General features: G+C 45.8%; 1 protein-coding gene across 3 annotated transcripts in view; it reads left to right on the top strand.

Annotated features, from left to right (window-relative positions):
* Window positions 1-19,686, top strand: part of SNCB (synuclein beta) — a 37,853-nt gene extending 18,167 nt beyond the window's left edge. For all 3 annotated transcript variants that reach the window (XM_080989249.1, XM_080989250.1, XM_080989251.1), the window contains exons 3-6: window positions 13,943-13,981; window positions 14,573-14,691; window positions 18,099-18,188; window positions 18,898-19,686. In XM_080989249.1, the coding sequence (XP_080845375.1) occupies window positions 13,943-13,981; window positions 14,573-14,691; window positions 18,099-18,188; window positions 18,898-18,930 (281 nt within the window). In that variant the 3' untranslated portion in view covers window positions 18,931-19,686. The remainder of the gene's footprint in view (window positions 1-13,942; window positions 13,982-14,572; window positions 14,692-18,098; window positions 18,189-18,897) is intronic.
* The last annotated feature ends 7,245 nt before the right edge of the window (window positions 19,687-26,931 follow it).

Raw genomic sequence — 26,931 nt, 5'->3', positions numbered from 1 at the left:
TAACCCGAGGTACCACTGTATAGGACCACCAAATGTCCTCAGACCAGGGCCGTCTTAAGCATATTCGGTGCCGTGGTGCATAGCTCCCTTCGGCACCTCCCCCCCAGCCCCCATTTCCCTGAGTTGTCAACCTTTTTTTAGGGAGGATGGCGGGGCTGGAGGAAGTGGACAATGGCTGGAGGGCGGCTCCTCTGGCAGGGAAGAGGCTGAGGCTGGACGCGGTCCCTCCCGGTTCAGCTGGATGCTTCGTGCCACGGTGGCCACAGCAGACAGAGGCTCTGGGCGCGGCACTGCTTCAGTGTGGCATGGCGGAGGCAGGTGAGGGCGGCGAGCTGATGCTGGGAGGCACCGCTTCCAACCTCCGCCTCTTCTCTGGCACCCTCCAGAACTTGGCACCCTGCTCCAGTAGCCTCTATGGGTAAGACGCCCCTGCCTCAGACTACAACTCCCATCAGCCTTAGATAGCATTTGTTACCTTGTGGTTAATGGGAGTTGTAGTCCAAAAGATCTTCCTGCTTCAGACTTTGCTGCCTGTATCACCCAGTCTTTCTTTGCCTCATTTTCTGTGTATCTCTGCTTATGTCTTTAAATAAAAATATTAGGGGCTGTGGAATGGCATGCTTAAAAAAAAGCATTCTTTTGCAACTACAAAATCAATTCTGCATCTGAAATAGATTATGCGGATTTTGACATGTGCATGCATAGGGTGGATTCAATCTAGCACTAAGTGGGGTGTGCATGCATGGAATGAGGTCTACTTGTGCAGCAAGGACCACCCCCCCATTTCATGCCCCTGCCTGCCCCTAAACTTGTTCTTGGGGTTCCCCTAATCCTCCAGACCAGATTAAAGTGGTTCACAGTGACGGGGGACGGGAAGTCCCATTGCTTGAGCAGGCTTCATTTCATGCACATGGTAACTTGATTGAATCCCACCCATAGTTGCATGCATGGATATAAAATTTCTTCCCCTTTTAACAATAGAAGAAAGAACATATAGAAAAGGCCTGGAGAAGAGGATAGGAGTTGTAAGGATGGGGAGATGTTTATTGGAGGCTAAAGGTTGGGGCTGACATGTTAAGTGAGCAATGGATGCCCAAACCACCTTCATTAGGGAGGGGCCGTGGCTCAGCGCTAGAGCATCTGCTTTGCGTGCAGAAGGTCTCGAGTGGGATTCAATCTCATACCGCAAATACAGGATATGCCATTATAGCTGATTGGGAGGTGTTGTACAAACAAACCCACGTAAAAGAACCCCAGCAACAACTCCACAGCCTTTTTTGGTGAGAAGGAAAGTGACAGGAAAATGCACTGGAAGTGTGGGGGTAAGCCTTGCTTTGATGCAATGTCATCACACCTCCTCACAAGCAAGCAAGAATGAATGCTCATTAAATAGCCACTGTCACTCAACTTCCTTGCAAACAAACCTGGATGAGTGCTCAACAAACAGGTTGTTTGGAAGTACCAAACATTTTGGTGGTGCTAGGAGAGCACTGAATCTGTGGGTGGTATGCAACAGTTACTCAGAGTGGAACTATGGAAATGAATGGACCTAAATTCACTCATGTTTATTAATTTTAATGGGTCTACTCTGAGTACAACCCTTTGTCAGAAGACTGCTGTGTAGTTTATAACATAGAACACAAATATTCATAGATAATATCTATACAGTGTAAAAATTCTATACTATATCAAAAGTGAAAAAGTTATATATAATAATAGTAATTAAAATATATAATAAAATACAGCAACACCATAAAATTGAGGGAAGAGAAAATCTGCAGGAGGATATCTAAATTACAAAAAATAGTGCACAAATATGGAATCTTATCTCTATTGAAGAACTACATAGAGAGTACCCAAGCAGTCTGCCTCTCCTGCTGCTGTTATAAACTTGTGGATCTTGGATTCACAGTAGCCAGCTGTAATAATCCGGTTCAGGGATGAAGAACTTGTGGCCCCCCATATGTTGTTTGACTTCAATCCCCCACCAACCCTAAGTATATATCCTACAGTTTCCTCTCCCCGTGTTATCAAATGGTGGGGCAGCCTAATGGTTGCATGGTGACATGGAGAAAAACCTGAAATTAATAGAATCATAGAATTGTAGAGTTGGAAGGGACCCCGAGGGTCATCTGGTCCAACCCACTGCAATGAAGAAATCTCAACTAGATCATACATGACAGATGACCATCCAACCTCTGCTTAAAAACCTCCAAGGAAGGAGAGTCCACCACTTCTTGTAGGAGTCGGTTCCAGTGTTCAACAGCTCATACCATCAGAAAGTTCTTCCTGATGTTTAGTCAGAATCTCCTTTCTTGTAACTTGTAGTCATTGGTTTGGGTTCTAGCTTATGGAAAACAAGCTTACTCCATTTTCCATGTGACAGCCCTTGATATATTTGAAGATGGCTATCATCTCTCCTCTCAGTTTCCTCTTTACCTGGCTAAGCATACTCAATTCCCTCAACTGTTCCTCATAAGGCATGGTTTCCAGATCCTTGATCATCTTGGTCGCCCTCTTCTGCACACGTTCCAGCTTGTCAGTATCCTTCTTAAATTGTGATGCCCAGAACTGGGCACAGTAATCCAGGTGTGGTCTGACCAAGGCAGAGTAGAACAGGACTATTACTTCCCTTGACCAGGACACTATACTTATGCTGATGCAGCCTAGAAGAGCACCAGCTTTTTTTGCTGCTGTATCACACTGTTGATTCTTGTTAAGTTTGTAGTCTACTGAGACACCTAGATCCTTTTCACATGTACTACTGGCAATCCAAGAGAGAGAAAATATTTGAGGCAGGTGGAACTCTCCCTCCCTTTTCAGCTAAGATGTGCTATTGTAGCCACAGCTGCCCTGAAGAAAAGAGGCAGGGCCTTTCGGTGTGAGGCCCCAAGGTGGCAGAAGAAGGCTACAGGTATAGAGAGGAAGAATAAGAGCTACTGCCATTGCTGCATACATGTAATGATGTGCACAGATCTCCGTGGAAAAAATGGTTGTGTGGGAAGGAATAAAATAGGGAAGGTCTGGGTCCAACTTTGCAACATTAATTACACTAATCTAACGGTATTTTGCCCATTACCAACTATTTTGTGCTAATGATTACCTTTTAAAGCCCAAAATGGTCTAGGATACCTTAGGCATCACCTCCCATCTCATTCCTTTTCTCCTTCCCATGCCCCACATGTCCCCAATCAGATCTGGGGGCTGAAGAGAGCCCCCGGGTCTGCATGCAGAGGGAAGGGAGAAGAGGTCATTCCATCAGGAAAGCTGAAACGCTTGCACAGACAGAGCAATCTCCATAGCGCTACGTTGAATTCCACCCTTAGCCTGGATCCTCACAGGAGTAAGTAATGTGGCAATCTCGTGTTCACCTACCTGAGAGTAAGTCCTATACAGTATAATGCACTAGTACTTATTTCCAGTAAGTACCAGTGAGGTTTTTTTCCAGGGTGTTTGGTATGTTTAGCCTGGTGAAGAGGTGATAAATGTTTAATTTTTAGCCTGGAGAAGAGGTAATGTGATAGTCACCTTGAAATATTTGATGAGCAATGGGTTCAAATGACAAGAAAAAAGATTAGGAAGAAGGCAGTGGACTCTCCTTTGTTAGAGGTTTTTAAGCAGAGGCTGGGTACCAAGAGTGTTTCTTGGGAGGGGGTTGGACTAGATGAGTTTTGAGGTCCTGTCCAATTTTCTGCATAGGATCAGGCTGTCCATTATTCTGTTTTTTATATCAGGCTGTGATTTCTGTGGCTTATGTAGCCAAATTGTCACCTCCCACATGCAAAAGGGTCGTATCAGTCCGTTGGGAGAACCTTAAGATTTGGAGAAGTAAAAAAAACCCACCAAACCCTTTATAGCACCTAAGCACACTCAGTGGCCACAGAATGCTGACTAACTGGGGGAACAGAATGGAGCAGCATGGGGAAGGACTTAACTAATGGAAGAGTGAACAAGAGCAGTCCATGCTGCAACATTTCGTTGCAGGTTCTACTCATTTCCTTCTATTATCACTGTCTCAAATGCACAGAATTCTATTTGGCTAAAGAACCTGGTTGACAGGAGAATCTAGCCCTGTTCCACGGTAGAAAACCCAACCAGTCCACAAGCCAATAATTAATTATCTTCATTATTGCTGCATGCAAACAGGGTAACGGAACAGAGAGGTAAAACACCATTTTGCAAGCTTTTGATATTGAAGGTTGTCTGAAGAAAATGTTGGTTAGCAGGCTTAAGGTTTAACTAGTGCAACTATTTGGGATAGGGCTGCAGCTCAGGGGCAGAGCAATCCGACTTGCATGGTCAGTCCCTGACATCTCCAAGCAAGGCTGGGGATGTCTCCTGCTCGAAACTCTGGAGATCAGCTACCAGGCAGTGTTAAGACAGTCCTGACCAGGATGGGCCATTGGGTCTGACTCAGCATAAGGCAGCTTCTCGTAATCCTAACCAACCCATGTAAAGTGTTCTTGACTGGTGGGAGGGTAATTCTCACAAGCAGGGAATGTCAGAGGGAAATGAGGGGCAGATGCCATGTACTGCAGGGTATTTAATAGGGAGAGCTTCTGCTTTCCAGGCAGTCTCCCGTTCCCTAGGTATGCCCTGCATTCATTGTTCCTAGAGGGATGACCTTGCATCTGGCTGCAGCAACATGTTTCTTGGAACAAGCCCAGCATAGCAAGCAATTCAGAGAGCTGGAAGCGCCCGGTCCTTCCCATTAATTACCACTCTAGCCATTTTGTTTCTTGGGCATGCTTTATTGGCAGGGATTTTAAGACCTTTCTCCAGATTGCTGATTAAAAAAGCATATTGAAGACCGCTGGGCCTGCAGGCGATCCCTCTGGGATCTTAATGCAGACATCTCTGGTTTCGGCGCACTTAATCATTGGATTGTGCACTTTATCGATATGGCGTGGTGCTACTTTCTTAATTGGAATGTCCTAAGGAAGCAAGTCCAAGTCCCTTGAAGCTGTTTTTTTGTAATGACTCGGTTACCCTTATGAACCAGTGCTTGTAAATAATAAAAAGAGCGATCCCAGAAGATGCTGGGCAGCAACACTGACCGTGTGGGCTGGGAAGTGGAAGAAGGGAGGGAGGAAGTGCTTGGAGGTGAGTTGGCTTCTCCAGTTGTCCCAGGAGGGCACAGTAGAACAAGGCAGGAGTGGCATCTGCAGGGAACTCCCAAGTAACTCCCTTTCCACCCCCTGCTAGATATGCTACAGAAATCAGAGCAAAAGCACAAAGGAGAAGCAGCTAGCCACCACTTCAGTCCCGGGCCCTAAGTAGGGGTAGAATCTACTGCGAAACTAATGAATCTTAAGCTTCAGGGCCCCTATTCCCAGAGGGGCCCCAGAAGTGAATTTGGTACACATTGCTTAAAATTTTGGGGTCTAGTAATCCCAATTTGAGTTGCACAACTCAAATTTGTTTATTTGTTTTTGGCTGTGTATAGTTCAACAACCCCATAGTTTGAGAGTCAGTAGCACAGATGTTGTAAAGGTGTAGTGATCTATCATGGAACAACTCCATTGAAGAAGGTAACACTGGTTACCCAGACATTGTTGCTAGTTGCAAAGGGGCCCCCATAAGAGTTCAAGCTTCCAGGCCCCAAAAATGTAGGTCCACCACTGGTCCTAAGTGTGAGGAATGGATTTCTGTTTTTTAGGGTTCTATCCTGTGTTCATCATATTCTGATAATGGACATGACTAACTTAGGTCTATTAATTCCAGTGGGTTTCCTCTGCGGAGAGCTTAGTTGGATACAACCCTTAGTCTGCAAAGTGCTTCACTGTCTTTCCCCTACAGAAACTGGCGAGTGTTTCAGTTGAACTGGGAGACCATGTCCTAAGAGGGAGGCTGCACTGTCAGGTCTTGCCTGCATGCTGCATTGGAATTGCCTCCCAAGGGTCTCATCTCACAGCTATGTGGATGCAGAGGTGGTCATGCTTTGAAAGTGAAGACCCAAGGTTCAGTCTTTTGACGTGCATCAAAAGCCTGTTATCAGTTGAGTAGATGGTGTTGGGTTAGAAGATCCAATGTTCTCCATTGATATAGGCTGCTTTGTATGTTCATAAGCCCCCTGCCTGAAGGCTTTTGTGAAACACTGTTATTCTTCACTGCCCTTGTCTCTTGTCTCAATGTTCTGGTGGTGGTGAGGTAGGTTATTAATATCCCCATTTTAAAGTGTGAATGGTGACACAGTCTCTCACCCAAGGCTTGGCGTGCTTTGAGAGAAAATCCTATGCAAAGGGACCCCCAGATTTTGCAGTTAGAAGAGTAGAATTCTGCAACCTGTATAACTCACGTAGATTAGCAGTTTCACCCCTCCCTTAATTATGCACAATTTATTCAGCTGCTCTGCCCACCATGGGGAGTAGTAAGGAGCTATGTAGGGCACTGAAGCCTCACACCCTGAACGCTGGGCTTTTTATACAGTAACAACTCTGCCTTCTGAGAATTACCCATACAAGTTCAAGCCTATCTTTACAACCATAAGGTCTAGAAACATGCTTACTTATTTAAAAGAAAGTCGGGAGAGAAAACAGAGATTCTTAGGATGCTGAATTTTGCTGTCAATACCTCATTCTGCAGATTATTAGCCATCCAGTAAGTGCATGGTTGATGAGGGATTTTTAGGTCTTTTATGGGCATGCTTGGAGCCCGAATTACACTTGATGTTAAGTGGGTATTTGCTTCTTACTTTTGCTAATGGGAGATCCCCCCACCATCAAATGCCATCTTTAGGGAGATGGGGGAAGAGGTCCTCAGAACTGCAGCAGGAGCAGAAAAGAGCTATATTTGCCCTTCACCCTACTCTGATCACATTTTCTCCCTGCCCCACAATCTGATACCACTTCCACATTTTTAAAAACCTGTATGTTAAATGCAAAGGAAGATTTAACTTCAGCTCCAGTTTAGCCATCAGTTTCTCCTGGCCCACTCTTCCCAGGATCAAGGAGAACTGGACAAGAGGGGCTAGAATGCTGTGCTGGTGCTGATGCCTGATCCCTGCTGTTCTGAACTGTGCATCTCCCTTAGGCAGGTTTGCCGTAGGAAAAGAAATACTTGCTGAAATTGGTGAAGCTCTGGAGGTGTAAATTTGACCTCAAGGGACAGATGCCCACAAAGTATCCATTTTGGAATGGAGGTTGTTTACAAGAGCTCAGGTCACCTCAATTGCTGGGCAGGCAGGGTGTGAAATCTTTGGCTGTGGCCTAACCTCTTTCTTGGCTGTCAGCATGATAATGCTCTTTGCCAAGGAGGGATTTAGCATCTGCAGGACAATTGCTGGAAAGCTTCCAAAGGAGTAAAACAGCCCTTGTGCCAATTATACTGCTGGAAGGAGGTATTGGTAGTGGATGGGAGCCGCCGGCATGCTGGAGCCCTCCCTCCCCAACTGCCCAGGACTGTCTGGGATACTTTAGGTGCTATGCACACCTGACCCCAGCATGTCCCCATTGGACCCGTTAAGGGAGATCAGATCATAGCAGATTACACTGCCTAAGAGATGACTTACTGTGACTGCTCTGACAGCGGCCTCCAGCCGTCACATACCACACTCTCCGATGCTGTGCACCCCTCTCCCCTGGCCGATTATGGGATTCCCTGCTGGGAGGGCTGGGTGCTGTGGTGTTAGCTGCATTTCCAGGACCTGGAAGGCTATATTTGCCTGCACATATGGGCTTGCAAGGGCAAGGCGCACATCCTTATTTTGAACAAAGCCCCCAGGCATGAGCAGGGCAGCTTGCAGAGGAGGAGGAGGAGATGCAGTGGCCTCATATGTTTAAGCATGGATTCTGCTAGCACATGCTCCAGAGAGGCAGAGGAACCTCAGGGAGAAATGCTGGATGCAGCAGTGCTTGGAAAGGATTGCTGGCCAGACAAATATGGCCAATGAAAGCACTGCTGGAGGGAGGGGGGCATGATTAATGCCATCCTTCCCTGGAAGAAGGCAATGTGGAAAGCACAGTGTGTCAACCAAAGTCGTTTTTGCTCCCTGGTGGTTCAGCATTTTAAAAGGTTTTATTGCACCACGCAGGCACCTGTTTCTGCCTTCATCCAGCTCCCCACTTGCCCATTTTGTTGCCTGAAGCAGATAGCTTCACCTGGTGCATGACAGGGCTGGCTCAGGGGGAGTAGAGTTAAGGGCTAGCAAGGTAAGTTGATCCCACCTGCTGCTGCTTCAGGATGCTCCACAAGGGGGTGGTGTGACCAGGAGCACTAAAACAATGTTGGGTATATCCATGAAAATCAGTGGAGTTGGAGTGGGGGAATATAAGCTCCATGGAGATGTGGTGATATACTTTTGGGGCTCAGCTTTCTTTTAGTACAAGGCCTCAGCCTTGGCATATGTGAAACAATAAAGCGCGGAGTGCCTTTGAATGTGTACAGATTGAATTCACTTGACTGCTTTTTTTATTTTATTTTTATCTTGCCTTCTGTTATAGAACTCAACAGTTTGCCTCCATAAATCTAGGTTTTGGAGCAGGCAGAGCTTTCCAGACGTGGCTCAAGCCACAAAACACCTCCTGCTACGGTTTCTGTAAATTATCATAGCACGTTCTTTGCATATTCAGGCAAGCCTTGAGAGTTACACTTAAAATGGCCTCCTGCATGAGTCACTGCAGATTCAGGTAGATGTTGATGTGATAGTTGTATTCTAAGAGCAGTTTCCCTTCACAGAGGAAGGCTCACCTACAAATACCACTGTACCCGATACACAAGGCCTGTCCCCAGGGTTGCCATTGGATGCCCCGCACAGCACTTAATGGTGAAACCTGCCTGTGTCAAATGGCACTGCAAGTCACATTGTTTCATAGGCATGCATCTTTGCATAAGCTCACCCTCATGACTGTACCGTGCATGCAAGCTGCTAATTCACAGCACAGCCAGAAGATAGATGTGGAGTCCTTAGGATTTTGGCAAGCTCAGCCACTCACCTCACATGTAGATTGTATTTTTTTTTAATATTTTTTTTATTAATTTAGCATAGTTATTACAAAATCAAAACAAAATATTACAATTACATAACATATGTACAAAGTTCTCGATAATGTTATTAATAAAAAAGAAAAATATAGAAGAAAGAAAAAAGGAATAAATCTATAAAAAGGAAAAGAAAATTAGAAAAAGAAAATAGGAAGAGTTTCTTCCAAGTTTATTCTACATCTATTTCAATAGGTAAATAATAATAAAATTTCATTGATTGACTTCCACCGCTTACACTGCACTTCCTATAAACATTTTAAACAAAGTTACAGTACATCTGTTATTCCGTATTTTTTTCTCCCATAGAATCCCACATAGATGATCAATTCAATAAATTATCTAGATCTCTCACAAGTCTACTCTAAACACAACCAAAACCCTATTTGATCCTTGTCTACATAAATTATAATTTAAACATTTCCATTGTTTCTGTATTATACTTTTCAGTTTTTGTCTTATTAAATCAGTTAACTTTGCTAATTCCAAATATTCACATAGTTTGTTCAATCATTCCTCTTTGGTTGGAATGTGGGAATGAAGATTTATTATTGTGTAGCTTTTCTTTATCATCTCACAGCACAGAAACTGACGTAACTGTAGCTTTGATTTTGATAGCACCTCATGAATTGAAAACCTAGCAGAAACCTGTGATATCTGGACTTTCATTTGGTCTTTGTTAAGATCTGATAGCTAGGAAGTTCAGGCTTATCTATGTATATGTGATAAACCAGGTTCCATTTTGCTCTTTTGGATACATGGAATGAAAGAGGCGGCTCGCAACACTGAAGAGCTGAGCTAGTACAGTATAGTTGTTTCTACCTGTGGAATACCCCACCACAAGAAGTCAGTGGAAGATCATCAGCCCTCACAAAAGATTTACACTGCAGAAAGTAATATGGTATTCTCTTTCACATTCTCCTCAGCATCAAGCTGCAATTTACAGCTAAAGGCTTATCCCCCCAAAAAAAGCAGAATTGCTGCTTTTCTGTTAGTGCTATACTTAATGCTAGCATTGGCAAGACACTATTCTGCCTTGAGGTGGGATACACAATCTTCCAGTAATAAACTTCCATTTTTAAAAAGGCAGAGGAATCTTATTGGGTTTGATGATGTTATTTTTTTTAATTTTTAATGGGTGCATGTGGACCCACACACTTCATTGGTAGAGACTCTGCCTCCAAGGAAGAATTTAAAATCCCATCCAGGCACTGACCAGACAAAGAACAGCTTGGTGTTTCAGCAGGTGGCTGCGTCATGCATCCTCAGTTGATTCCTTAGAGTTTCAAAAAGATGTGGGGAGAAAGGGGGAGTTGCATCAATCATTCCTAGTGATGTCACAGGCATTAGCCAATGAATGCCTGTGATATTCGTACACCTACATAGCACCCACATCATTCACAACCATCATTGCTGCTTGCCTACCAGTCGGGCTATTTTCTCAGTGACAAAATGTTGTCGTTTGTAGGTTGGAACTGGGCAATATACATTGAACACAAGTGCTGCCTTGAAGAAAGACACACCTGGGTTACCTGCAACAATTGTGTAACATTTGTGCATTTATTTTGTACAGGTACACTAAAAAAGAAAGTCCAGAGGGGTAGCAATTTCAGTCATGAAGTCCTGGGAATAAGCCAGATTTCACCACTAGGGGGCCTTTTGCATTATGTCAGATGAGTTTAAGGCCAATAAATTTGGTACACAGGGTTCCTTCTGTCAAGGGATAAGCAGCTCCACCTTTCAGTATTCGTTGCAGACCTCATAATGAGTATGTCTCTTGCCAACAACTCCTGCTTTATTCTGCCTGTCACATTTCCCTGCTATTGGCATCTTGCATGGTGAATGATAGGCAGCTGCCACCACCCATGTTCTTTGAGATAACCAACCTCATTTTATTTGGATCTTGTCTTGGTGCCTCTGAGTCAGCTGTGATGTCAGATCTGTGCACTTGGCATGGACAGCTCAACTTAAAACCCAATCTCCCCAGTTGTAGCTTCTTGCCTAGAACCTTGTAAGCGATGCAACATTTCGGGAGCTGATCATCTGCCTGCCTTGTGTTTTGTTAATGAGGTTTATCTTCTTTTATTAACACTGCACCATGTGTATGTGGTGTCAGGGTGTGCTAGACAGCTTTTTATAGCTCAGCAAGTTTCCCTCCAAACAGCTGCTGCCTACTGTTCTCTCACATCGCTCTACTGTAATTTTGCAGCCCCCTGCCTCCCTTCTTAGACACTGTCTCTTGGCTAGCTCTCAAGTTTGTTTGACTAGAGGACCAAGCCCTAGGAACATCAGTCTAAAGGATGGGGGACTTGTGGCCCCCCAGATGTTTATGACCTCCAGTTCCCATCAGCCCCTGCCAGCAAGATCAAAGGTCAAGTATCATTGGAGTGTACTTCAGTGATGTATGGTGTGTGGTGGCGGAGTGTCACCTGGAGGACCTAAGGAACAAATTGCTTGTTGTAACCATACATGTCCATTCAAACCCTGAGAGCTACTTGTGATTTGGAGTGGGGAAGGCTGGAAGGGAGTGCTTAACCTGGACACCACTTGCCTTGAAATATTCCCAACCCGTCACTTTGGGGTTCCAGAAATGTTTGGAAATGGAGGTGGGCTGGGAGCTGGGAGCAGAAAAGCAAGTGCTGGGGGAAGAGTTCAAGCCACACATTCCACACAATGGCTACCCCTAGCCATGATGTCTGCATTGCTTCCAGTCTTAGAGGCAGTATGTCTCTGATTGCTAGCTGCTGGTTATCACCAGTAAAAGTCATGTCTTGCTTGGCCACCGCAGAGCTGTTCTTATCTTAAGTCTCAGTCAGTGGGTTCAGGATTGCAACCTGACTTTGTGGTCATAGGTGGTGCAGTAGTTAAGAGTGTTGGACTGAAAGATCCAGATTTCAATCACTGCTAGAGCCATGAAGCTCATTCCGTGACTGGGACTGCCCTGCTCCTTCCTTCCTTGCATAGATGCAGGGTGGGAGCCCTGGTGGTCAGTAGGGCTTGCTGGTGGAGAGTGGCTGAGAGGCAAGCTGGCAGCTAGACAAGCCATGCCATTTTTCTGCCTTGCAGTGAGGTCTGATAAGGAACAGCTGGGAGAGACAGAGGTGTGGACAGCGAGGGTTCAGAGTTATTATTGTTGTTTATTGAATTTGTATACTGCCCTTCATCCATAGATCTCAGGGCGGTTCCTTATAACAGAGGAGGAAGGTAAGGGGCGTGAGGGTCCAGCCAAGCCCAGCAGGAAGAAGGTGCTGGAGAGGAACTAGAGGAGGAGCAGGCCACAGGGAGAGTGGACACCTAATCAGTGCCCCAGCAGGGAACTGCTGGATTGTATTCAGTGGGGAATCGGAATGTGATGGAACACCTTGCTCCTAATAAATACGTGAATTAAACAATCCAGTGGTTGTGTCTATTTTGTGTGAAGGAAGAGAAGGACCAAGGGCATAGACACATGGCCTTTTGATGTACCCTTGCACATAGAAACCCAACAGTGATGTTGGGCCAGTCACTATTTCTCAGCCTTACCTACCTCACATGTTTACCTTTCCAAACTATAAGGCCATGACAATAAGGGCATAACTGCACAGATACGATTTGACCACTTTTTCCTTTCTCTTCATTACATACCCCACAGAAGGCTGTGTTTCCTGCCACCATGTTGTGAACCAGCCCAAGAGCACGAGAGGCAGTATAGAATTATTTTAAATATGGGCATTGTCTTCTTTCAGGTTTTTTTCTACATTCTATTACTCTTGGTGCCATAACCCTTCTTCTTTGTGGCATGGAGTCATTTGGGTGACTGGTCTCAGTATGGTTGGCTTATCGAGTTCTGGGAGATGTGGAGGTGGCTGTCTCTCCAAGAGGGCTAAAAGCACGTGTGTAGTCTCAAAGAGGTGGGGATTAAGTTTCAGAACAATGATCAAGGATCAGAGGGATCCAAATCAAGTGAGCTCCTCTCCTTTTGGGAGTTGTGTTCCTCTATCCTTCAAAAAGAAATTCAGTATGTGGAACATATTGTGTCCTTTTATGGCAAGTTGTATCAGCCTCATTTCCCCCTCCACAAATATTAAAGACCCAGGATCTTTGCTTTTGGTCAGCTGAAGTACTAGTGGGGCCTTCCTTTGAGTGAGCACTTAGGTCAGGAGCAGGGAGCCTGTGGCCCTCTAGATGTCGCTGGACTACAACTTCCATCAACCCCAGCCAGCATAGCCAATGGCCAGACATGATGGGAGCTATAGTCCCAAGATATGGAGAGCATTATGTTGGCTACTCCTACATAACACTGTAACACCACCAGGAAAAAAGAACAATGGGGGGGGGGAAGGTCAGTATGGAGTCGTAATTCACATCAAATGTGTGTGAGTAATATGTGCACACAGCTGGCTCTTCAGGATTTATCTCAGGTATTCTGACTGGGCAAACAAGCCTGCTGAGGTAAAACATACAGGGATGGAGAAACTGTGGCTCTCTAGATGTTCTTGCACCCCACTGCCATGAACCCCAGCCAGTCGCTTATGGATGATGGGAGTTGAAGACCCAAAATATGAGGGCTGCATTCCTGGCACAGAGCCTGAAGATTGGTCAGAAGCAGATGTTTCTGAGACATAGGCACAAAGTCTGAAATGCTGCCTGCTTCCTAAAGGGTTGATCTCCTAAATTTCCTCCCTTGTTCTGAAGAAGGCAACTTGAATAGGATTGACCATATCCAATATATGGATGAAAGATTAACTATATTTGGAAGTGTTCCTTCTCACAATTTTTTTATTCTGCAGGAAGATTATTTCTCTGAGAAGAGTCTGTGGCTGGGATGGCGCGGAAATGTGGGCTGGGTCTGAAGGGCATTGGCTAAGCTTTATTTGCTTCTCCTTATCTTGTGTGGCTATTTATTGCGCTGCACATTTTCTCAGGTGACGTTGCTCTTCTCACACATTTTTGAACTATGCATCCTTTCTCTTTCTCTTTTTAGGAAGCAAAACTCGGGAAGGTGTTGCAGGTGTGGCCTCAGGTATTGGCTGCTTGTGTTCTCCTTTCCCATGCTTTGCCTGGTCACTGAGTGGGCGGCTGTGCTAAAGCGATCACAGGCTAACAGGACAAGCGCTGTCATTAAAACCTCTTATGTAACTGGGCCCAGGACAAAGCCTTCCAGCTGCTTCTCACGCGTCTGCAGAGCCAGCTGTGGGGATTGGCTAAGATACCTGACCCCAGCTTTCCAGAGAAGCAGGCATACAAACCTGGAAGCCTTGGTGAACTTGAACTTGCAAAGTACTAGGGCGGGTAAAGGAATGAGCTTACGCACATTGGTGGAGAAGAAACTGTGATGCCGGGTGAGGGCCCAAACAGAGGGGGGCGGGTCCTATGGTGGAAGAAGGATTATTGCTTGGCCTTGTGAAACATGTACATAGATAGCAGAGTAGATAGATACAATTCATACGTCTGCTACAGCAGCCTTCAGTCACCAGACCCCTAGTAGACTCCCTTCCAGATGATAAGATCCTTTGCCCCTCATTCAGGATGTGAAAGGCCACATACTGTTAATCTAGAATAAGGAGCTAACTGCATGGCCTCAATATGTTGGTCGCTCTCTTCTGGCTTTCAGTTGCTGAGAAGACGAAGGAGCAGGCATCTCAGCTGGGTGGAGCAGTCTTCTCGGGGGCTGGCAATATCGCAGCTGCCACAGGCCTGGTCAAGAAGGAAGATTTCCCCACTGACCTGAAGGTGAGCATCCCACACTCTTCAGGTGACCTTGAGAAAAAGCACATAGCCCTTGGCCATATAAAAGTCTCCAATAGAAAGGCAGCTCATCCTTGGAGCCTACTGGGACTATCAGTAGATATGATGGGCATTTGAGATTGGTGCAAGATTCCACTTGCCTTGCTCCATCCCACAAAACAGAATCTTGGATATGGTATGGAGTTTTGCTGTATGTTGCTCTTGACAGAAGATAAGCACAATTGGTTGAGTAGCAGAAGATGGAAAGGCAACAAACTTGTGTGACAGTGACATGAACATGTCCAGGATGCCCATCATCCTGGCACCTCTCAGACTGAGGGTACATAAGCAGTGTGAACAGATACAGGCATGCACGGGCAGAAGAACAAATGCCCTTGCATGAGAGTATGTGCACTGTGTGCTACGTAACAACATGCGATGAATGCCCACATGGGCACAGTGTAAGTCTCCAGGCCAGTGACAACTGCACATTCCAGAGGGATGTTTGCATACATTTATGTCGGCATCTCACTTCCGTGTGCATCGATGTGCTTCGTGTTGTGTGCGAACATGTACGTTTGTGCCGGCATGTGCTTCGAAGCCTGCCTACGTGCACGTTTGAGAATGAGTGTGTTTCTCACAGTAGGTGGGTGGGCGGGCAGCCTGCACTGAAACGGTCTGGCAGCTGCAGGGCTGGTCGATCTGAGGAAGGGCTCTCGAATCTTGCAGCCGAGCTGCCACAACGAGCTGAGCCGTTTGCTTCCAGCTTAGCTTAAAATAGCAACAGCTGAAGAAGAAATGAGGCCAGCGCAGCCAGGCAGGAGCAGGCACTCTGTTCTACTCAGCATGGGGGAAGGGAGCTGTGCATCGTCCCCCCTTCTCCCCACTGAACAGCTCCTGTCCCTCGATGAGAAGCACTGTGCAGGGCCAATCACAGCTCAGCCCTCCCTCAAATGGAAGGTTGTAGATCTACCAGCCACTCTTGCAACTGAACTGGGGAAATAGAATAATCGAGCATATATTAAGGCTTCATCCAGACATCTAAACATGTGTAATACAGGCCACCTGACCTGTCGTTTTTGGTCAGCCAGACTACATATCTGAAGTTAGGTTCTGGGCATGGAACTAAAATGGAAATTCAATACTTACCAGTGACAATTTCTGTTCTTCATAAGTGTGGGGATTGTCCCCCCTCCAGGGTCAAGAAGGCAATTCTCCAATTTTAATGATTAGGGGAGGAAGGACCCCTCCCCTCAACCCCCAGACACTTCAAACCAAGGCAACATTTCTAATGACGACTCTAAATTAGAACAAGCAAGCCCACAGAGGCAACAACAGATTGAATTTGGGCCTCTGAAGGGCAGACTACAGACTTAAGTAAAAATGAATTTATTGATAAAAATATGCGGTAATAACACACCATCTTTCCTCTTACGTGTGGGGTGAACCTCCAAATCATTCCATAGGGCAGGAATGGGGATCCTGTGGCACTCCAGAGGTTGTAGACTATAACCTCCTCTGTGCCTGATCATTGGCCGTGCTATATAGGGCTGATGGGAGTTGTAGTCCAAAAAACAGCTGGAGACCCAAGTTTGGGAAACCCTGAAGCTGTTAAATTAAGTTAGTTTGTGTTCATATATTTACTTTTTGTATTTACTTACGATTATTTCTAATTGCTTCTAATCTGTCATTTGAATCATTATACTTATTGAGCACTCAATACATTGTGAGCCACTTTTTGTGGGACAGTTTTGTGGGAAACCAGCGTACAAATAAACAAGGATGCTGAATGAGAGCAGTAGCATCTCCTGGACCTATAGTGTCCCTTTTGTTGGAGTGTGAGGAAGTGAGATGTATTGTGACACCCGTGGCTGTGATAACCTCTGCAGCTGCTATGCATGGCATATCTCCCTCTAGCCCTGTGGGGAATGTATTGCTTGAGGCTCTGTTCTTTGCTCTGGGAATATTACAGCATGCTTGGGCGAGGCCGTGGCCAAAGGTGGCATTAATCCAAAGAAATTTCAAAGTGAGGATGGATATTATCTCCCTTCACTGCAGTGGGGTAGGGGAGTGTTTTGACTCTTGATGCCCTCTGGTCTTCCTTGGAGAAGACGACACTGATTGCTGAGTGCTCTCCCACCCTGTCCCATTGGGGCAACACTCGTGGGGGTTTCCCCGCCAAGGCATCCCTGTGCAGATCTGCCATGACTATATTTCGTGTAGCGAGGAGCTGTATGGCATTTTGTTTGAAAGCCTAGGAGGGAAGTGAGCATAGACAGCGGTACTGAGTCTCTTTCTCTTATTTGGCACTCTATGGAAGTGGTCCAGATTTCAAACTCCCACTGACGTTAGTCATGCAGGAAAGAGGCAAAGTGTGCTGTAAGGGGACAAATTATCCCTGCCAATGCAGCCAAGCTACGAATCAGAACAAGACAAGCTATGAGAGGTCTCTCTGTTCCACTTTCCCAATGCTTGACTTGCCATAATGGGTGGCGACTGCTGCTTGGCTCTCATAAAATGCTGGAGTCTGCCTGTGCTGAAGACAGGAAGTCACCTGGGGGTTGAAAAAGAGAGGACCTTCCTCCTCCCCAAATGAAAAGTGGAGATGGCCTTCCCAGCCCCAGAGGGACCTATTCCTGTACTGCCTGTCCTCCTACAGTAGAGAGATTCTAATCCCCAAAGTTCGAGGAGAGAGAAGCCTATAAGAATGGGACTACAGAACATGAAGGCAGTTATTCCTCCAAGGTGGTGAGTCTTGAAGGCAGCTGGCCAAACCTGCAAGAACAAGACCTGAGAATCCAGCGAGGCATTCCCAGAAAGCTCCTGAGTACTTGTTAGAAAAAAAACATATTGGGGACCAATGCCTATAAACCTTCCTGGGACTTTGCAGAAAATAATGCCTGCCTCACTGCAGCTGTAAAAACACTTGCAACAGAGTTGGAATGAGTGTCAGCAAAGCTAAAGGGTAAGTAGCAACAACTGGCAGCCCTTGGGCTAAACCCTGTCCTCATCTACACTCTCCCTCCAGGTGCCTATCCAAAGGCAAAAAACTATGTGACCATAGGACTAGTTATTAGGGCCCTTTCACTGCAGAGGTGGACTCCGGCCCTCTTCAACTTCAACTAATATACTAATTATATTAGTATTCAACTGGTTAAGTAGGGCTGTTAGGGGCCGCTGGGCTTGCTTACTTCTCCTTTCCATAGTGTCAGGAATGCTCAGTGCTACAAAGTACTTGCTCTTTTTTGTTCTTAATAAAAGCTTTCTAAAATATTACTGTAAAAGGTGCTCACATCTTACAGTACACCTCCCACAGCATCTGCAGCATGCTGATTTTGACTCTGCTGGACTTTCAGAAGAGACACATGGGAAGGACACTGTCAGTGCTTAATAAGATGTTATTCTTTCCACAGCCTGAGGAGGTTGGTCAGGAAGCTGTGGAGGAGCCACTGATAGAGCCACTGTTGGAACCTGAGGGTGAGAACTACGAAGAACCCCCGCAGGTGAGTGGAAAAATAAAGGCAACCTGATGAACAAATGGGGCAGGGGGAATGCTGGGAAATAAAGTATCTTGGCCTCCCACCAGCCCCCTGTGAAACAGACCCGCACACGTCCTAACAACTGATGCAGGATGGGTGTGGTCTGCATTAAGAGGTCACAAGCAAGCAGGTGGTGAGGAAAGGGGAAATACTATAGTATACACACAACATTTTGCATGCAAAAAGTCCCAGATTCAATCCTGGCATCTCTAGGTAGGGTGGGGAGAGACTCCTGCCTGCAACCCTGGAGAGACCTGAAAGCCAATGTAGACAATATTGAGCTTTGATGGACTACCGGTCTTGTGTACTGGGAGGCTTCATTGGGAATTTGAGGAAGCAAACTGGTTGTATAGTCATGCAGGAGAGAAGAGTAGCTGCATTCACAGGAGCTCTTAGTGATCTAATCTGTGCAGATAAATGTAACTGAACAGAATGGGGGAAAGGCTGTATGTTTGAGCTGGTTAGGGCCCAGCTTGGGGACAACTATCATGTATGGTAGTTAATGCAACTGGCACAGCCAACCTAACAGGAGTTTAGCAAGGGCAATATAGGAATAAGCCCAGGGCCTGTATCTCAGGTAAGCTTATCCATGTGGGGTCTACCTGGTCACCTCCAGTGCTGGGTTGTTCTGACTCACATCCTTGTTTCACTTCATGACATTTATTCTTTTCAGGAGGAATATCAGGAATACGAGCCGGAAGCATAATGGCTACCCCTGTTCCCGACACTTCCACCAGCAGCACAATAACAATAATGACCCTCCCCCTCCCATCCCTCCTCCGCCTCTCCAAAGGAAGGCCTTGATGCAGATGGCGATGGAGAGGAGCCCCAACACCCCATCCTGTCATGAGTTCTTCCTCCAGTTCTGCTCCAAGGGACCTCATCGGGATCTGTGTTTTATGTATCGTGGTCTTTAGCATTAAGAGAAGAATTCTGAAGGCAAACCCTGGCTGCAGCGGTTTGTGTGCGCGCACATTTGCGAGCCCAGCCTTACTGCCCTGTCTCCCTCCCAGCGCAGTAAGGCCAGGCTTCCTTGTGTCAGTAAGAAGCATGTTGTATCTTCTCCGTTTTTAAGCAGAGCATTCCATCACCTCGGCCAGGACCCTGCATTGGGCCTGCTGTACATTTGCTTGCACGTGAATCACGCCAACTCCGCTTCATTACCATTGGTGGAACTTTTTTTTATATCTCTGAATGGATTGTTTACGCCTTTGTGATCTGTCCCTTTCCTGAGCCCCCGCCCCTGGCCTTGTAACAGAGACTCCCTGATTTTGACGGTTCAGAAGTTGTGTCTGTGTATCCCAAACAAAAGGAATACCCTCCCTCTCCTGCCCCCAGCGCTCTGTGTTGTGACTGTGGCATGGATATATACCTCCCACTGTCGCTGTGTGTGCAATCCTGGGGCAACTGCCAGTGACACAGCTGCCCCTGTGTCCATGAATAAAGCCAACTCTTGTCTGTACCTTCTTGTCTGCCTCCACATTGTTCACAAGTCAAGAGGAAAGCAGTTGCCTTGCTGTGTGCTGCAACCAGGGGTGGCTTTTATAGACCAGGTCTCCTGTAGCTACTCTGAAACAGTGCAATAAATATATCCTAGGAGTAAGGAGAGGCATCGCTTCTAGCAAGGAAAAAGTAAAAACCGATTCAACACCAGTGGAGGCTCAAGTACCCAGATGCAAAGGACAACAAGGTTCCTTTTAATATTTAAAATGAAACAGGCATTTCAGCAAATACAACCTTGGAAAGAGATCAAAAATAAAACTGATAGTATTATAAAGGCTTTTATAGATACCTACGATGTGACCACCCTTAGAAAACTGTGTACACTTTGGGCCAACACATTTCAAAAAAGATATTGTGAAGTGAGAAAACAGGCAGAAAAGCATAACAGAAATAACTGGGGCTGGAACTCCTATAAGGAAAGGCTACATTTGGAGCTTGGAGGGGTTTTTATTTTTAAAAAAGCAAGTAAGGGGAGATCAACATTTATCAAATTATGCAAAGTTTGGAGAAAATGGACAAAACTTTCTCCCTCTCCTAACATTAGAACCCAGGATCACCCAACAAAGTTTTAGGATGGGAAAAGGATGTGCTTCTTCACACAGTGCATAGTTAATTTATGAAATATGCTACTACAGGATGAGATGGCTACTAGCTTTATAGCTTTAAATGGGGATTTGTGGAGGACAAGTCTTATCAATGGCTATAAGCCATGGTGACTATATGCTACCTCCAGTTGCAGAAAGTGTACACCTTTGAATTAGCAGTTGTTAGGTAATAACTATAAAAAGGTAAAGGGACCCCTGACCATCAGGTCTAGTCACGGACGACAATGGGGTTGCGGCGCTCATCTCGCTTTACTGGCTGAGGGAGCTGGCATACAGCTTCTGGGTCATGTGGCCAGCATGACTACGCTGCTTCTGGCGAACCAGAGCAGCACATGGAAACACTGTTTACCTTCCCGCTGGAGCGGTACCTATTTATCTTCTTGCACTTTGACGCGCTTTTGAACTGCTAGGATGGCAGGAGCAGGGACCGAACAACAGGAGCTCACCCCATCACGGGGATTCGAACCGCCGACCTTCTGATCAGCAAGCCCTAGGCTCTGTGGTTTAACCCACAGCGCCACCCACTATGGGAGAGGGTTATTGCCTTTGGTTCCCACAAGGGGTTCCCACAAGGGGTTTACTTGGCCACTGAAGGTTGCAGGATGCTGGATAGATAAACCTTTAGTCTGATGCACCAAGGCTGTCTCAAGGCCGGGACAACCTTCCCAGGCCTACTGCCTAGACCAGGACTCCCACTTCCCAAGAGCAACATTGAAGATGAACTCGCTGGCACAGCCACCGCTACAGCAGCAGCAAAATGTACGTCTGGAGAGGTCACTGCACCATCACCATGAAGAGGAGGAGTGTCAGAGATACTGGGAAATGAAGGCAGAAGGGGAGCCTACACAGTGTGATTTGCCTCAGGCCCTGCACCTGCAAGGCTCTTAGGTTAAGCTGCACCTGCCATAATTTGCTCTCTTACACATCAGTACTTAAAAAGATACAGGAACCTTTTCAATCTTTACATCTAGTGAACCTAACACTAAGGGAGCTGCTGAGAGTGTTTCAGGCACTAATTACTACATGCTCAAGTGCAGTGCTGTCCATGTAGCAGATGAGGGAAGACAGGACGTACGACTCTTGCTGAGTAAGGTATTCAATGTACCTCTCTGTACATTTGGGAAAAGTGAAATGCCCACTCAAAAGCTGTTGTTCAGGCAGGCTGCAACAGAGGGAATAAATTCTGTGCTTCTGAAAATTGAAAGATGTTTAATATAACACAGTTTTATTGGATGCATCCTTTTCAAGTATGGGCTGTCTTCTGTGATGGTTAATCTCTGCTAAGCTGCCCAGCCAACACTGGTATCATTGCTACAATAAATGTTAGAAAAGGCTTCTGGAGGCAGACAATTTTTGCATTGTTTTGGTCTATTAGAGATTGCACAAATCTCTAGCCATATATATTAAAATCCTTTTATATAACACACCCAAATATTAGAGGCAAGCTAACGCTATGCCCCTTATCAATAGCAAAGGTCTTCTTGGCACACATGCATACATAAAAGAAATTTAATATCAAGCTACCTGGGTGATGTCCCCAGTAAACATTTCCAAATGCGTGATTTCACACTTAGAACTACTGCATTTTATGCATTTTTTCAAATGAAGTCAGTTTATCTGCATAACTCAACCCCTAACCTAAGGTCTTTCTCTAAGACCGTCAAATAAAACACTGAATAAAATACTCCTAAGAGACCAGAAATATAATTTCCTTTATTCATTCAGTATCTGTGCTGATAATACCTATATTTTTCCATTTATTAGTGATTTGCTAACAATGGTCATAATATGTAGTATGGGAAGAGGAATGAAGCAAAAATACTACATTCTGAGAATTGTAAAAAATTGGTGCCCACAGCGAAGGCCATTGATGTAGATCACAGGGTAGGAAAACTCACAATGTGAAGGGTGGTGACTCATGCTGTGAGTTGTTCTAATTTAAACGATAAGAGTGGGAAAGTTGCTGTGGGAATGCCAATCCTTGTAACAAGCACAGTGTCTAGACAAGCTTACAGCCATTCAGCAAAAAATGCACACTGCAAGTAGTGCCGAAAATGAGCATGTTAACATAATGTTACGGTCAGTGCCAGATACATTGCTACAGAGGTAAAACCTTCTTGTCCGCTCCCGCTCCAAGTCCATTTACATGATCTGGGGTTTTTTACTGAGCCCTATAGGTGTTCAGAAAAAACACCCTTGGATAAACAGCAGCGGAGAAGAGTATCTGTACAATTTCATTGTACCACGAAAGGAGGAAGAGCATTAGCAGAGTTCTTAACTAACAGGCAAAGTAAGTTCGTGGCCTTGATAGAGTATATTTGTAAATTGCTCTAAGATACAAATACATGTTAATACTGCACACTGCTAGCATGCCAATGGATGACTTCAAGCACAGTGAAAATCCACAGTTATTAAGAACTTTTACAGAATGCACAAACTTATATATAAGTCTAACTCCCTGTGCACTGAATGGCCAGCACACAGAATTGCAGAAACTCAGACACACATAATGCACAGCTGAGAAGCTACCTCATATCTTGCCTATTCTGACACTAGCGGCTTCCCCTTTTCCATTCTACAGGCAACTGGGATGAGACACTGCTAGAAAGAAGTCTACTTGGAGGGAAGAAAGGGTTTGCTTTCTTCTTCAGCCCAAAGAAAGTTTAGGTTCAAGTGGCATTAACTAATTTGACATCTGCAACGACAGCCTGATCTATCATAATATAATAATATAATAATAATTTATTATTTATACCCCGCCCATCTGGCTGGGCCTCCCCAGCCACTCTGGGCGGCTTCCATAGAAACCAAAAATACACTAAAATATCACACGTTAAAAACTTCCCTGAACAGGGCTGCCTTAAGATGTCTTCTGAATGTCAGGTAGTTGTTTATCGCTTTGACATCTGCTGGAAGGGCGTTCCACAGGGCGGGCGCCACTACCGAGAAGGCCCTCTGCCTGGTTCCCTGTAGCTTTGCTTCTCGCAATGAGGGAACCGCCAGAAGGCCCTCGGCGCTGGACCTCAGTGTCCGGGCAGAACGATGGGGGTGGAGATGCTCCTTCAGGTATACTGGACCGAAGCCGTTTAGGGCTTTAAAGGTCAGCACCAACATTTTGAATTGTGCTTGGAAACGTACTGGGAGCCAATGTAGGTCTTTCAAGACCGGTGTTATATGGTCTCGGCGGCCGCCCCCAGTCACCAGTCTAGCTGCTGCATTCTGGATTAGTTGTAGTTTCCGAGTCACCTTCAAAGGTAGCCCCACGTAGAGCGCATTGCAGTAGTCCAAGCGGGAGATAACCAGAGCATGCACCACCACTCTGGCGAGACAGTCCGCAGGCAGATAGGGTCTCAGCCTACGTACCAGATGGAGCTGGTAAACAGCTGCCCTGGACACAGATTTGACCTGTGCCTTCATGGACAGCTGTGAGTCCAAAATGACTCCCAGGCTGCGCACCTGGTCCTTCAGGGGCACAGTTACCCCATTCAGGACCAGGGAATCCTCCACACCTGCCCACCTCCTGTCCCCCCAAAACAGTACTTCTGTCTTGTCAGGATTCGACCTCAATCTGTTAGTCGCCATCCATCCTCCAACCGCCTCCAGACACTCACACAGGACCTTCACCGCCTTCACTGGTTCTGATTTAAAAGAGAGGTAGAGGTGGGTATCATCCACATACTGATGAACACCCAGCCCAAACCTCCTGATGATCTCTCCCAGCGGCTGCATGTAAATGTTGAAAAGCATGGGGGAGAGGACAGAACCCTGAGGTACCCCACAAGTGAGAGCCCAGGGGTCTGAACACTCATCCCCCACCACCACTTTCTGAACACGGCCCAGGAGGAAGGAGCGGAACCACTGTATAACAGTGCCCCCAGCTCCCAGCCCCTCAAGACGGTTCAGAAGGATGTTATGGTCGATGGTATCAAACGCCGCTGAGAGATCCAGCAGAACTAGGAAACAGCTCTCACCTTTGTCCCTAGCCTGCCGGAGATCATCAACCAGTGCGACCAAGGCAGTTTCAGTCTCATGATGAGGCCTGAATCCCGACTGGAAGGAATCCAAATGGTCCGCTTCTTCCAGGCGTGCCTGGAGTTGTTCAGCAACCACTCGCTTAATCACCTTGCCCAAGAATGGAAGATTTGAGACTGGGCGATAGTTGGCCATCGTGGCCGCATCTAAAGATGGTTTTTTAAGAAGCGGTTTAATAACCGCCTCTTTCAGCGGGTCTGGGAAGGCTCCCTCACGGAGGGAAGCATTCACCACCCCACAAAGCCCATCGCCCAGTCCTTCCCGGCTAGCTTTTATAAGCCAGGATGGGCAAGGATCCAGGAGACAGGTGGTTGGTTTCACTCGTCCAAGCAGCCTGTCCACATCCTCGGAGGTAACAGATTAGAATTGATCCCACTCAAGTTGACTAGACAAAACTCTAGCACTCTCCCGCCCCGGCCCTGCTCCCATGGTGGAGTCTACTTCTTCCCGAATCTGAGCGATTTTATCTGCAAAAAACTTTGCAAAATCATTGTAGGAGATCATGTGGCCCGTACTGGGCCCCGATGTTGCAGGTGGTTCCGCTAAATTGTGAACCACCTGAAAAAGTCTCCTGCTGCTTTTTTCTGCAGATACAATAGAGGCGGTGAAGAAGTTCTTCTTCACCGTCGCTATCGCCACTTGGTAGGCTCGACATTGAGCTCTAAGTCATAGATGGCAGTGGTCTTATGAATCATTGACCTGGCATTGCACAGCAGCACCTTCAGGTCATGTGGGTATCAGACTGAAAGTGGCCTGATACTTTGCTTCTATTAGTAGAAAAGCAATCCATGTTGGAGAGCAACCAGAGCCAAGCTGCCCAGATTGCAAAGCAAGGTCACAAGCAAAGGAGGAAAGTCTGAACCAATGAAGCCGGTATTAGTATATTGTGGGAAGAGGGTTGAGTCTACCAAGTCTGCTTTCCTACTAAGCTTTTGGCTGGAAAAAAGGCACACTGTATAGCCTCACTATGGTTATATGCAGAGTCCATCTCAAAAAGCAATTCTGGATTTTTAAGGCCAATGTGAAGGTGTTTGAACAAGGAACTATATTAGAGAGAATGCAAACATACATGAAGAGCTAACCAATGTTTTGTACAGGGACTAGGTGAATAAAGAGATGTTTTGCAAACATCCCTAAGATTAATAGATTGATTCATATTTCATTTGAAGACTTCAAACAATGGAAATTCTATACAGTGGTACCTCAGGTTAAGTACTTAATTCGTTCCAGAGGTCCGTACTTAACCTGACACTGTTCTTAACCTGAAGCACAACTTTAGCTAATGGAGCTTCCTGCTGCTGCCGCGCCGCAGCAAAGTTCTTAACCTGAAGCACTATTTCTGGGCTAGCGGAGTCTGTAACCTGAAGCGTATGTAACCTGAAGCGTATGTAACCTGAAGCGTATGTAACCTGAGGTACCACTGTACATTCATTTTTTGGAATATTATTTCCAGGTCTCTTGTGATCATTACTCTTAAAGCATCCTACCACTGATGCTGCTGTATAAATAAATAAATATCACATCACTATGCATATCAATATCCAAAATGATTAATACAGCTGCCTGGTAGCTGAGAATAATCCTAGAAAGTATTGTTCCTAAGCAAGATGAAGAGGCTCCAGTCCAAGAAAGGTGTTTTTAGTCCAAATCATGCAGGGAACATCTCTGGATTCAGATTCCAGTTCTGGCATATTAGCCAAAAACTTCTTATCAGCCAGTGTGGTGCATTCCCAGCACACAAACCAGCAGCAGTGAGGCAGTCAACAGTGCCTCCTCCTGCACTAAGCCATTTGCCATGCTGACTGCAATGTCTTTCTGGGGTGATTTCTGCAGCATGACTGAGCAGTTAAGCTCAGGGCGACAGCAAACAACACTTCTTCCCAACACTCCAAGTTGTATGGAGGGTGCATGTCACCAGAAGCACTGGTTGTTTTCCAGTGATGTATTCAGTGAATCTGCTGGAAAGGATCCTTCCTCCAGCTTTACCATAAGAAACGCAGCAGACAAGCGCAAACCTTTTCAGCAAGCAGCAGAACCTGGCACACCTGCTACCAATTAAATAGGCCCCAAGCTGCTAAAACGTGACAAGGCTTGTGATCAGCCAGCCAAATCTGCTGAAATTCAGATTAGCACAGAATGCTTCATTTCAGTAAAATCATGAAGTAAACTGATATTAAGGTCTCCACTAGCCACTCAATCATATGTTCATATTCCAAAGAGATTGCAGATGTATTGGAAAAGGTTCAATAAAGAACTGAGGATAGATGTGCAGAAGTAAGGATTCATATGCAAGCATATTCCTCCATAGTGAAGTGAATTCTTGTAGTTATGTCACAATGGAATTTTTATGGGCATCCCAGTGTTTTCAGAATTATTCACTACATCCCATCACAGCCCAGTCCAATCTAAGTCCATATGGGGAAAAAAATCAAGCCTGTCCAAATCATGCTAATCTGCAATCATAACATAGATGCTAAAACATTCACAAGACTAGCTCCATGGTTCAAAAATAACCTCCCCCATTCTCTAGTGAGTATATGATATTGCTAATCTGCTCCAAACAACAG

The sequence above is a fragment of the Podarcis pityusensis genome (genome assembly GCF_964106645.2).
Source record: "Podarcis pityusensis genome assembly, chromosome: 2".
In the NCBI taxonomy this organism is placed as follows: domain Eukaryota; kingdom Metazoa; phylum Chordata; class Lepidosauria; order Squamata; family Lacertidae; genus Podarcis; species Podarcis pityusensis.
The sequence above is the reverse complement of the archived record's forward strand: the minus strand, read 5'-3'. Positions and strand labels throughout refer to the sequence as shown.